This window comes from Heloderma suspectum, chromosome 1 (assembly GCF_057233095.1).
Source record: "Heloderma suspectum isolate Gila_16-S chromosome 1, 16-S_ref, whole genome shotgun sequence".
In the NCBI taxonomy this organism is placed as follows: domain Eukaryota; kingdom Metazoa; phylum Chordata; class Lepidosauria; order Squamata; family Helodermatidae; genus Heloderma; species Heloderma suspectum.
Window position 1 is genome coordinate 168,495,921 of NC_139458.1, and position 14,079 is coordinate 168,509,999.

Consider the following 14,079-nt stretch of genomic DNA (forward strand, 5'->3'; position numbering starts at 1 on the left):
AATATGCCTGTGGGATTTCATTTGCTGCTGCTGAATGCCAGCTCAATGAATGGGAAAACAACCTGATTCTGGGTCAGTGTGCCGACCTGGCCTATATCATGGAGACCTGATTGGATGAGACTGGGTGAGTAAATCTGTCCCAGTTTTGCCCACCTGGGTCTTCTGTGTTGCAGCAGGCAAGACCCAGAGGGTAGGGAGGTGGAGTTGCAGTTTCGAGTGTGTATATCTGAAGCTGGGTGTTCAGGACGGAATAGGGATTCTGTTGGTGTATCCTGCTGCTCAACAGTCTCCCTTCCTGAACTAGCTGAGGGAGTCTCAAGGTTAGTGCTGGAAGGCTTCAACATACATGCTTAGCCCACCTTGTCAGGAGTGGCTCAGGACTTCATAGCCTCCATGGTGACCATAGGCCTGTCCCAACTAGTATCTTGCTCCCCTATTTGGCAGCTTTTCTTTGTAGCCTGGGATGATGGTGATCTGGGGGTGGAGGAACTTTCCATAGTTCTGTTGTCATGGATAAATCACTAGCTAGTGGGGTTTAGACTTGCTGGGACTCAGAGCCTCTGCAGAGGTGGGGGAAGGGAGTGATTTAGATGGTCTGCCCCAGGAGACTGATGGATCCAGATGGTTTTCTGACAGCCCTTGGGGATCTTCCTGTCACTTTGGCAGGTGATTCTGTTGAAGCCCTGGTTGATCTCTGGAATGGAGAAATGCCCTGGGGTTAGTATGATTGCTCCTGAGCATCCCCTCCCACACAGTGGAGCCCTAGTTTTCCAGGCTGCTGTGAGCGATGAAATGAGTGGGACGTCGACAAGTGATGTTGGTGGAAAACTTGGAATGGGTCCAATTGAACACAGCCTAGAACTCCTTTGAAAGCCTACTCTGCGGCAATGAGGGTGGCGAAGAAAGTGCCGCCACCACCACCACTGCGTCTGCACAAAGTCACCCAGCAGAGTTTTTTCAGGTGGCCAGTGACCTATTATGCTCTGACCTACAAGGAGAGACGTGGACCACCTGACAGCCTGCTGTGACCAATTTGCATGACATTTTGCAGATAAAATTGATCGTATCCATGCTGCCATAGCGATAGAGGTCCATTGGATGTAACTTTGGCCCCTGCACGTCCAGTTACAATGGATACTTTTCCATTTGTACAGACCAAGGATGTGGACAGGATCCTTGGAAAAGTGAGGCTTACCACTTGTGTGCTAGACCCTTGCTCTTCCTGGCTTATAAAATCAGCCAGTGGGGGGACTGGCTGAGTGGGTACAGGCAATTGTGAACCCCTCTTTACAGCAAGGTGTGGTTCCATCTCACCTAAAAGAGGTGGTGATAAAACCTTTGTTTAAAAAAACCTCCCCAAACCCCCTGTATTGGATAATTTCCAGCCGGTTTCTAATGTTCCATTTGGGGGCAAGATGCTAGAGTGTGTGGTGGCTTCTCAGCTTCAGGGATTTCTGGATGAGATGGATTACCTACATCCATTTCAATCTTGGTTCAAGCCTGATTATGGGACAGAGACTGCTTTGATTGCCTTGGTGGACAATCTGTCCTTCTTGGAGGGGCAATCTAAGAAGGTGGTGCTGGGGGATTCTTGCTCGATGCCATGGCCATTGGCCTGTGGTTCCATCTTATCTCCCATGTTATTTAACATATACATGGAACTTGGGAGAGATTTCCAGAGTTTTGGGGTTCGATGCTCCCAGTACTCTGATGACACCCACCTCTCTCCATCCAAATCCAAGGAAGCTGTTCTGGTTCTAAATTGGTGTCTGAATGGACTGGATGAGGGCAAAGAAAGTGAAGCTTAATCCAGACAAGACAGAGGTGCTCCTGGTTAGTTGAAAGACAAATCAGGGAATAGGGATTCAGCCTGTGCTGGGCTGAATGGGGTTACACTTTCCCTGAAGACTCAGGCTTGCAGTTTGGGTGTACTTCTGGACTCGGCCTTGAACCTGGAGGATGCCCAAGTTTTGGTGGTGGACAGGAATGTGTTTGCGTAGCTGAGGTTAATGAGCCAACTATGCCCATTCCTAGAGATATCTGATCTGGCTGCAGTCCTGCATGCCTAAGTTACATCCCATTTGGACTATTGTAATGTGCCCTACTTGGGGCTTCCTTTGAAAACTGTTCAGAAATTTCAGCTGGTGCAGAATGCTGCAGCCAAACTGTTGACTGGGGATGGTTACAGGGAGCACACAACTCCCTTGTTACAACAGCGTCACTGGCTACCAGTCTGTTTCTGCGCAGAATTCAAAGTGCTGGCTATGATCTATAAAGCCCCTTATGGCTTGGGACCAGGTTATCTGAAAGTCTGCCTTATCCCATATGACCCTGCCCAGTTCTTAAGGTCTTTGGGAGAGGCCCTTCTTTAGAGACCACTGCCTTCAGTGGTGTGTTTCATGGCACTGCAAAAGAGGGTATTTTCAGTGGCCGCTCCCAGGCTGTGGGATTCCCTCCCAACAGAGGCTAGGTTCACTCCTTCTTTGTTATCCTTCTGTCAGTAGCCACAGACTGCTTTATTCAAGCGGGTCTTTGGTGTGTAAGTGGGTATGTTGAGCTGGATGCTGTTTTTATTCTATTATTGTGTTTTTAAATGTTGAAGTCCAAAACTTCTGGAAGGCAGCAGGTAGGTAAAGGCTGTCCTAAACTGTAATCCAGAAGTATATTTGGGTTTTTCAGGTACATGTCCAGGACCATCAAAAAGGACAGAACAGTAGTATCAGTCTCGAGTAGGGATGAAAGAGAATTCCGTGATGGATCTTGGTGAGGCTGAATGCCAGTGCATTCAGCCCCCCGAAATCTATCACAGAACGGCCTGCCACCCCCCCACCCCCCGCGGATCCCCCCCAGGACGAGACTTACCTGTGGTGGATGTTTCGGACGGCGACGGCTCCAGCGGCGGCTTCGGTGGCGGCAGCGGTGGCAGCTGGTCTTCCAACCAGCTGCCACCACCGCCATTTGCAATCTGTGTTTTTTTCTCCCCCCCCCATACACATGATAGGCTACGTAAATACTTTTTTTTTTTTTTTTTACCCAGACGTGATAGGCTACGTAAATCTTTACATAGCCTATCATGTCTGGGTTAAAAAAAAAAAAACGCGCATGCAAATGGCAGCGGCTACGGCCGCCGCCATTTCTGTTCCTTATTTTTCTCCGTCTTAGTCTACGTAAATATTTATGTAGACTAAGATGAAGACAAGAAAGGGGAACGCAAATGGTGCCCAGTACGCTATTTGCGTACGCGTTTGTTTGTTTTTTTACCCAGAGCCCTCCACGGCTGGAAATCTGACTGCGGACGGCCCTGGCCTTGGCCTGGCCAGCTGCTCTGTGGAGCCACCACGGAGCACAGCAGGCCGTCGAGGATTCCGGAGGGAAGGAGGACTGGATCGCCTCCCCCCCGTCGAGGACTCCGGGGGGAGGGATGAAATGCCTCCCCCCCATGAACAGAATCTGCGGAAAGGTAACTGACTTTCGTACATCCCTAGTCTTGAGGCAGTTTTGTCAGGGTCCTAAGGAGATGCTTTTGACATTAAAAGGCAATTTCAAAAGGTTTTAAGCCTGGACCCTTGTTGTTTTACTGTATTCTGTAAAGTAAAAAACAACAACAAATTTTAAATTGTCATTCCTGTTAAATCAAAGAACTGCCCTTTATAGTTCTTGTTTAAGCTTAGTAGAGCTTTATATTCTTCCTTCACTGTAAAACTTTGTCATTTAAAAAGTAAAGAGATGAGTTTTAGGTGATAAATATATTTGATTAATATTTTTCACTGCTAACCGTAGAAAGGTTTTTAAGCATCTGATTTTTCTCTTGCACAATACAAGAGAACTTGTCTTCAGCAGTGTGGTAATTGGAATCACCTGACTTTTCTGCTATGGACCCAAAATGGATCTCAGGCAAGACAGATTAAAATAGCTGTAGCTTCTGACATACAGATGACAAGATTTACAAACAGGTTGATCAAAACTGTGGGTGTTTCCTTTTAGAAAAAAAAAAAACCCAATGATACATTTTAAAGAAAATGCAGGTTTTTTCCCTCCTTTTATATATATATAAAAAAGAAGACGTTTTAAGGGCTTTGTTGAAAGAGTAGAATTGCTTTGTTTCTGATCCCATGATGAGTGAAAGAAATGTTTAAGGAAGATCATTTTACAGTGAGATTCATACTGAAATGTGATGACTGTGATTCAAGCCAAGCCAAAAATTACAGCTCAGAATTAGAAGGGATAGACATGGCTTGGGAATCCATTTTCCCACATTCCTGAATCTCAATCATCCCAGCTAATGTTTAAAAGAAAATAGAGTGGGAAACAATGAGGTCATTTTGTTTGGCTTGAAAAAAAACACACACCACCATCCTAACAACAAAATATAACAAATATATCGGGGGGAGGGGGCAACTGCTCATTTATAGTGAAAACACCTCGTGAATGACAGAACTTTCATGGCACATTTTACATTTTTAAAAGCTTCAAAGTGTATGTGTTATACTTTGTCCTGATAAACCTTCCATACAAGTCTTGCTGACACCACTGTTGCTAACGGTGTCTGATTCAAGTGAAAACTCTTCAGATGGCAAAGCAGTGCTACATAGCAGAAGTAAGATTAAGACCTAGGCTAAGTTGATTTGAATATTTAACTACAAATCTGCATGCTGATGAGTAGTGTAGTCTTTAAATTCTACTTACCATACAGTTGCCCTCACCCTTTGTACCTACTAGATAGGCAAACATTCTAACATCAAGCAGTAGGGACAGGATCAAAGAAAACTGTGTAACTTATCTGTAGAGAGAGGCTCAAAATACATCTATTCAAGCTACACAGCCAAGTTGGGCAGGGTTGTGGCACCAACCTTTCCCTGCCTGCCTCAGTGCCTATCCTTCTCCAGAGCAGGCAGCCCAGGTTTTGTTTTTTTTTCCTCACTTCAGCCCTGCATGGTCAAGGCTCTCTAGGGATCTTGACGATGCAGCTGCTGAACAACCCTTGGTCTTCCTCCCAACTTTGGAGCTGGAGAACGGGTGGGGCTCAAAGCTTCAAAGTTGGGGGTGCGGGGGATGGATGGCTGCTACTTATGCTTGCCAGCTGGTAAGCATGGTGAGTGGAACTGTTGAAGTCTGTAGCAGAGTCCCAGCAGGTAGGCTGAAGTGGAAAGGTTTGCCTAATGGTAGACAGGGTTTGAAAACTATGGCCCCAACTCGACAATATTTAATAAGGGTATTGCTATATATGGCTCATATTCTGGAAAGAAAGAAATTAATTCCTATCCTAGATATAAGCTGGAAAGCTTATAAGATTTATGGTGGGAATGAGTTGCGACAGCTGCATTTTTTCTTGACTGAGATTTTGAGCACCATTTGTATTATGATTCCTGGTTTTGTGTCCATCCTGTTCTAAGCTCCGTCAAACAAAAAAGGAGGGGGAAATATTGATATGCTCTAGGGGAAAGGCAATGATCTGTCTCAATGATAAACACCATTTTGAAATGTTAGAAGGTCAGCATATACTAAACTAGGAGTTGGATTTTATTGCAGTGAATGTGTGTTGTTCCAGAATGTTCCTAACCACTAAAAGTTAATGCCATCCCCAAATAAGAAACTTTGAAAAGACTTTTGTTTTATCTCTCCCCACCCCCCAAGTATTTGAAGCCTACTGTAAAGAAACACTGACAGTTGAATAGGGATGTTTTCGTTCTTGATAAAGGTGCTCTTAGAAGTTGAAGTTGTTTTCTTTGAAAACTGTTCAGGAGCTCAGAGCAGAATAACGCTAAAGACAGAACATATCTTAAAAAAATATGTGCGCTCTCTTGCGCGCACTGTCTCTCTCACACGCACATGCACACACATACACACACAGCCTAAGCCTATTTCCAAAGTAAGTAGTTTCTAATCCAGCTGGGATAATGCGGTCATAAAAAGGATGTCCAAATCCACCGATTTATATTGGTTTGGCTTGGCTTGGTTTTCAAAGTATTTAAAGCAGAAAGTCTGTGGCATGTGTACACTGTAATTGGTGTAGTGTTCTCAACTTTTTTCCTCAGCCTGCCATATTGTTTAATGTCCAAATGAAATGCTAATTGGAGCTACTTTCGCTCATGTTTTTAAGACTGCTATTCAGAATATAATATCTTTTAGTTTGTCACAATCAATTTAATAACAGTACCAAAAGATTATGAAGAACTACTAATTTAATTTTAGACTTTCATTATCACTTGTACATTCTGGTACATTTGAAATGTCTCTGGATGCATTGTTATTAACAAATACATCTTGTTGTGCCGTATGGTCTGTGCAAGTCTTTGCTTGCAACACAAGTAGGCATAAACCAGGGAAGGGAAGGGAGCACACGCACAAGCCCTGCTCCCAGCGTCCCCATGCACTGTACAGACCTTTGTGCATAGCACAAAGATCTGAAAGCTATCATGGTTCCCAATCACAAGAGCTTTGAAAGTACATTCAGGCATGCAGGGACACTGGGGGCTTATGCACTCACTCCAACGTCCCCTCCTGGGTTTAGGTTTACTTGTGTTTCAGGTGAATTCCTGCATAGACCTATAGATCCATGCATAGATCAGAATAGATCCAGTCAAATAAGTTAGGCTATTCTGCAGTCAAGGAGCATGCAGGTTTTGGCTATGTATGTACTACAGGTGAAATTTCTTCTATTTGGTATAGTCCACACAGTCTCCGTCATCCCCAAAGCAAATTATTTGCTCACACCTTAACTGCAATTCATTCATTTCATTTAAAGGCTACATTGGATTAAAGGATACATTGGCATGATACTGAGCTTAACAATGGTTAAAGTTAAAGAGGTTCCCTGCTTAACTAACTTTTGATATCAAGTGAATGGTTGGTTTACAAGCTAAAAAGGAAATTGGTTAGCATTAAGCAAAGTTAAGATCAGTGCTAATTTGACTATAGTTAAGGTACTTGCAGCAATGTGACCAACCACATGCCCTCTCAGTCCTTGCCCTTCCTGGCTAATTAAGAGCTAGCTGGATGGGATGTGACCGGGTGGCTTCAGGAAGTGGTAAAAGCATCTTTACATGAAAGGGTAGTTCCTGCTGCCCTTAAGGAAGCAATAGTGCAGCCACTCCTGAAGAAACCCGCTCTGGACCCAAAGGTATTTCAAAACTACCACCCTGTTCCAAATGCCCTGTTTTTGGAGAAGAATACTCAAGAGGGTCGTGGCCAGGTAACTGCAGACCCCACCACAACTGGAGGATATGGATTATCTAGACCCATTTCAGTCTGGGGTTCAGTCTTGTTATGGGACTGAATCAGCCTTGGTCACCCTGATGGATGACCTTCATCGAGAGAGGGATGAGGGTGTGCAAGTCTGTCAATTCTGCTTGATCTCTCATTGACTTTTGATACCATCGACCATGGTATCTTCCTGGACCAGCTCCATGGGTTGGACATTGGAGGTACTGTGTTACAAAGCCTCCTGTAGCGGGCACTGTAACTATCTGCAGTGTCTGTTTCAGAGAGGAACATTGGGTGACTATTTCTTGGCTCCTTGGTAATTGAGCTATGGAGTTCTGTAGGGTACTAATTTGTTTTCAATGTCTCAGTGTTCTTTAAAGTCTATTTGAAGCCACTGGGAGTGGTCATTAGGGAATTAGGAGCAAAGTACCATCAGTATGCTGATGACACACAGCTCTGTCTCCCTGTGACATCTGAATCAGGTGAGACTGTGAAAATCCTGGATCAGTGCCTAGACTCAGTGATGGGCTAGATGAGGGCCAGTAAACTGAAGCTGAAACCTGGAAAGATGGAGGCTTTGTGGGTGAGTGGTTCTTGAATCTGGAAGATAGGCTTATTGCCTGTTCTGAATGGGGTTGCACCACCTCTGAAAGATGGGGTTCATAGTCTGGGGATACTCTTGGATCCACCTCTGTTGCTGGAGGCCCAAGTGGCCATGGCAGCTCAGAATGCCTTCAACCATCTTCAGATGCTATGCTGTCTATGGCCTCTCCTGGAAAGGGATAGTTTGGCTATCAGGCACTAGTAAAGTCAAGATTGGATTACTGCAGTCTATATGGAGCTGCCGTTAAGATTGGTCTGAAAGCCGGAGCTAGTGCAGAATGCAGCAGCTTGGCCATTGTCAGGAACTGCCCCATTTCAGCATGTAACTCCTTTGCTGAGGAAACTGCACTGGCTGCTTATCTGCTACTGGCCCAGGTTTAAGGTTCTGTTACTGGTGTATAAATCCCTAAACAACTTGGGATCAGGATATTTGAGAGGGAATATCTTCTCCCTTACCAACCTGCCCAGTAACTGAGGTCATCAGATAAGGTGCTCCTGGTGGTTCCACATGGACCTGTGGTCTGTTTGGAGTCCAGTCGGAGAACAGCCTTCAGTATACTGCCTTCCCCTCTGTGGAACTCCCTGCCTCTTGATGTCAGGTAGGCGCCAATGTTGTTTTGTTTTTGCTCCTGCTGAAGATCCTTCTATTTAAACAAGCCTTCCCTGATTGACCAGCCATGGTTTTATTGTTTTATAATCTGATTTTAAATATTTTAATTTTGTATGTTATTTTGTTTTCTTCTTGTATTGTTCACCGCTTGGGAATCCTGCTGGATGTAATTCTTGTAAATAAATAATACATTTTAAAAATTGGGAGCAGGGAATTTGCTCTGGGAAGATGCTTCAGGGAGGAATCACATTGCCTGCTCCTGATTTCTTAACTACTGCTAAGAGATTCAAATCATTATTTCTACATAACCCTAGAGTTTGCCATTCAAGATAAAAAAGTAATATTTTACATAGCCAAACTCCAGTACGCTGCTCCAAGTGTGCTGGAATTTGCACATAGAGCTTCTCCACCTTTGCAAGGAGGTAAAATTCCACACGCAATCCTTTGCATGCACAGAGCTCTCCCTCCTTTTACGTTAACAGAAGTGTTTTTAGTCACAGGAGCTATGTATGACTAATCCCCACACCTTCAGGTAATTACTGATTCAGAGGCAATGATGTTTTCCCCCTCAAACAAAAATATAACAGAAATGGAGCATCTTGTGACTCTATTCCTTCAAGTGAATTATTATCAAGAAGTTCACTGAAGTATATATTACTCTATATCTGTTAGAACATTTATATTTTCTTGACAGACATCTTAAGTATAATACTCACACAAGCCAATATGAAGTATGTTTTCCTTTTTCAGGTTTGGATGTTGATGGAATATACAGAGTCAGTGGCAATCTGGCAACGATACAAAAGTTACGATTTGTTGTCAATCAGGGTAAGTGATTCCTTCACCCTGTAATGTTTTGTTTAGTACTTATCTGTCTGAAATGACAATACAATGGATTTTAGAAGCTGTGGTACATTAGTGGCACAGAATGATGAGTGGCATTTTGCAGAAGAGAGGAAGAGAAGTGTACAGAGATAGAACAAACAACCTGAGAATGGGCTGGAAAAGGAAGAGCAATAGTTACAGCATAAAGAAAACAAGATGGTGATACAAAAAAAAAAAAAGACAAAAGGAATGGGAAATTAGAATATGTCACTACTTTAGTAGCAAGGCTAATGATTTTTAAAAACACAGAAATGACATTTCAATTTCAGGTGTGTGGAAAAGAGAGAAGGCATTTTAAAAAGTCTAAAGAAACATGGAAGAAGAATAAATTAAAGAACATAAAAATAATAGCTGAAACAAAGACACTTAGGAATGATCTAACGGGAGGGAAGAAGAGTAATAGCCAAAATATATATTTCAAATCACATTTAAACTTTTTTAAAAAATTATTTTACTGATGTTCTGCAATCTACCAAGATATTTCTAATATTCTTCAATAAATGCAGAAGCCAATATCAGGTAGTAAGCAAACCTATCCCCAAGTCATTAATGATGTTGATGAGTTGCATGCATACCAGCTCACCGTTATATAAACCATCCAGCAGTGAGGTCCTAAAAGGTGTACATGGTCATTTGACCTAAAAAGGAGCATCTTTGTCAGGGAATAGAAGTGCATATATTAAAATCTATGAGACAAGAGGTGCAGCCTTGAATTTTTCAACTCTAACCTTAAAGCAGTCTGCCCCTCTGTTGGTTACAGTCATAGTTATAGTTGGAAAATTATCTGTTGAATGTTATTTATTATCCACATTTATATACTGCCTTTTTTGTTAAAAAGCCATCAAGACGGTGCACAATTTAAAACCACAAAATCCAGGGCCATTAAAAACATTAAAAGAATTACATATTTAAAAAGCTAAATTAAAGAGATGTGTCTTCACATTCTTTCTGAAAGACAAGAAAGTGTGGGCCAATTGTAGTTTTTGAGGGAGCATATTCCAAAGCCCTGTCATGCATACCTGACTAATGGGCATTTGCGGGCAATGGTATCCTTAGGGAGGCTCTTAACAACTAGACAGGTCCATAACAAGAACCTCCACGATGTCATCAGCAGAATAGTTAGATGCTAAATAAGTATATAATAAGTACATTTATTTACATAATTTACTTAAATCACCTGTACTTTAATAACCATGGTTTGGGCTGCTTTATACCAAGAATGAAATACTATTTGTCCTGATTCAGACTAACTGGCAGCACCTCAGGAATAGATGAGGCTTTCAAGTTCACGGCCCAGAAACACTCACATAGAGTTCCTGTATGTGAAAACGACAACCTCCATGTGTGAACTGTTCACACAGGTGCTGTGATATGCATGATTCCGGAGGCTCAAAAGCAGGTGTCATAGTTTATGGTGGTCATGTAGACGGTCCCTCAAGGGTTCCTTTGTGTGATCCCAGAAAAACAGGATCTCAAGGTGCTCACACGGGGACCTCTATTCACTTTAGGGCACAGTTGCAGTAATATCGTCCCTTAATTGAAAAGCCCTTTATTTCATGGTGTTACCATACTGGCACCCATTGTGCCACAATCTGACCAGACTCAACCTAAATATGTGTGTAGTTATACACCAGGTTTGTAAATGAGTGGTTGTGGCTATATTGGGACACTTGTTCTTTTAGGCAATTGTAATCACAATCACATAGTGGAACTCAGATCCTTAGAAGTGTTTTATCTTTATCTTTATTATTCTTGGTAAAGTACTATGAAATAGTATTATATATTGTTACTTGTGACTCTTTTCTTGTGTTTTAGTTAGGATTTCTGTGTTCTGTCCTATTCTGTGAAATGTCCCTATTTTGAGGTTCTTATACATATGGCACATTTATTTCTAAAGAATAGCCTCAAATTACAAATACAACTACAAGACATTTAAAGTTAGAAGAGTAAAATCCCAGTAAGGATCAAATTCTTCCCCAATGTAACTCCACTGAAGTCTATTTAAAACATTTCTATGAATTTGTCATCAAATGTATGCAAAGGATTTCATCACTTTGAGTTTGATGGAATTACACCAGGGATGAACTAAGTCCTACATCTCTGTATGAAACTGAATTGCCAAATCCATCCCAAGCCACCAAGTCAGTAAAGTTATTCAACTTAAAAATAAAAAAGTAAGTCAAAGCTCTTATTTCACCATGCAAACTGAAGTCCTGTTTCAGATGTTCATCCTCTGTTCTTGTTGCTGCTAGTACTGTGAAAGAGACCACACCACTTGTTCAGTCATCTCTTGATGCTTGCTCGCCATCACCTTCTTTCCTTACGCAAATCCAGCAGTTATTTATTTATTTAATTAATTTCTTAATCGCCCATCTGGCCGGTCACCCGGCCACTCTGGGCGATGTACAGCAATACAAACAGTTTTAAAACAATAAAATTCTACATTAAAAGTTTGGGGTTCAGTCTGTAGGCTTGCTTGGAATTGGAGTGTCTTTGTTCTTTGGGTGTGTTTTTTAAATTTATTATGTGGGAAATAACGTACGCTGGTAGGTACCTACTGACACTTACCTGTGAGCCAGAGTGATGTAGTGGGTAGAATGTTTGGCTGGGATAAGAGAAAACATTGTCTCAGAAGCATGTGTAATCTCTCATTTAACATGGAAAGATCACCTGGCAAAGGTGAGGAGCCATGAATAGCTCAGAAACAAGAGCCATCAGAGAAGGCTTGGGGGGGGGGGGAATCCCCAAGGGGGGTAGTCCCCAATTCAGCAGGTCTCTTTCTCTAATCTACACAGAGAAGTAATCTACACAAGGAAACTGTTTGATCAACTAATTAACATCACAATCCTCATTTTATTTATATATTTAGACTGTAGTCCTATGCAGGTTTACCACTGAACAAAGTGAAACTTTTGAGAAAACCTACATAGGAGCGCTCTTTATTTTGTTATGTTTGGAATCCAGCCTTCTTCCAAGTAACACTGAACAGCATTTTATCCAGAAAACAGTAGATTTCCTCAGGCAACTAGGGATGTGTGACAATGGGAAATCCGTTCCGTTTAAGCCCAACAGTTTGCTGCAGCAGGTCTAAGTCCGTTAAGTGGAGGTGGACAGCACTGGGGGGGGGGGCGGTTCGGTTTCGGAGAAAATTTTGCACCTTTTTCCTGGGTTCCATTTGCGCAAATTATAATTTGCACATTTGTGCACAAATGTTGTTGTAATTTTTATTAAAAAAATATTGCCGCTGTTGCGTAACTGAGCACAACTGCAGGTCTTCCCATTCGCTATGTAGCCCCACAGAAGCATATTCCTCTGTTGTCAATATCCTTGTCAGTTTGATCCTCTCTACACATTATTTCATTTAAGTCCAGCAGAGCCATATTCTGTACTTGTCAAACAACTTGTCAATTTCCCTCCCCCCTTTGCTTGGGTATTCTTGCACTGCAAAATGGGAGCTGGCAAAAGGGGGTGGAGGCTACATCTGTGTTAAAAGCACTTGCTTTTGACTCAAGCAAGTATGCAATGGAAGTTGGGTACCCCCAAGTGTCAGTTCAACACTTCCACTTCACTAAGTGGGCAACCCGGTCTCTTTTTCCTGAGCTGTCAAAGCATGTACAAATTACCCACTGACAAGCTGAGAAAAGGGGACCAGATCACCCACTTAGCATGGGCGATCTGGTCATATTACGCCAGTACTTTTTCAGCTCATATTACATCACTACTTTTTCAGCTGCACTGGCTGCCAGTCCATTTCCAGGCCCGATTCAAAGTGCTGGTATTAACATTTAAAACTCTTAACAGCTTTGGGCCAGGTTATCTGAAGGATCACCTCCTCCCATATGTGCCTGCCTGGACCTTAAGATCATCCTCAGCGGCCCTTCTCCGTGAGCCCCTACCAAAGGAAGTGAGGCAGGTGGCTACTAGGAGGAGGGCCTTTTCTGCTGTGGCACCCCGGCTCTGGAATGAGCTCCCCAGTGAGGTTCGCCTGGCACCTACATTGTATTCCTTTCGGCGCCAGGTGAAGACCTTTTTATTTTCCCAGGCATTTTAGCATTTTAGCTTTCTAAACTTTTAGCTTTGCTGTTTTAAATCTGTATTTTAAACTCCTGCACTGCTGCTAGGTTTTATTGTGGTTCTATTGTTATACTGTGGTTTTAATGTTCGATATATTTTAAATTGTTTTATTGTGTGCTGTTCAGTTTTAATTTTTGTGAACCGCCCAGAGAGCTTCGGCTATTGGGCAGTATAGAAATGAAACAAACAAATAAAATAAATAAATAAATAAATAAATAATCTGATCCTCAGGGTTTGAAGTGTTGAACTGACACTTTGGGGTATCCTGCTTCCATTTTCTTACCCCCAAATAGATAGTGCTTCAAATTTAATGCTGCAATCTGATGGTTTCTGTGAGGGCAAATGCCAGATCTCCCCTATTGAGTGTGGAGAGAAAGGTCCACCCTTAGAGAGGGAGATCTGACCTCAGAACCCCCCTTCTAGCCACCTTGGAAACCTCCAAGGCTGGTCCTTCTCCAAAGGTGGAACTCCAAAGTCAGGAAGAGCGAAAAGAAGGCATCCACAGGATATACAGCCCTCCTGGTCCCTAGCCACCCCAAACTGGCTGCAGATCTACTCAAGCCTTGAACTGGCATAGATTAATTCCCTTCCATTTAAACCAATGAGAGGGATTTTATTAAAAAATTGTGGAGGGAAATGGAAAGAAAAACGCTGCTCCACCTTCACTTCCACCCTCTGGCATGAGCTTGGCAGAGCTTTGGATT

The 14,079-nt window shown here is 42.6% G+C and overlaps 1 protein-coding gene across 4 annotated transcripts in view; it reads left to right on the forward strand.

Moving 5' to 3' along the window:
- The window catches only part of ARHGAP15 (Rho GTPase activating protein 15), a 711,254-nt gene that overhangs the window by 404,535 nt on the left and 292,640 nt on the right, over positions 1-14,079 (forward strand). For all 4 annotated transcript variants that reach the window (XM_084809673.1, XM_084809680.1, XM_084809663.1 and 1 more), the window contains exon 11: positions 9,167-9,244. In XM_084809673.1, coding sequence (XP_084665799.1) covers positions 9,167-9,244 — 78 coding nt within the window. The remainder of the gene's footprint in view (positions 1-9,166; positions 9,245-14,079) is intronic.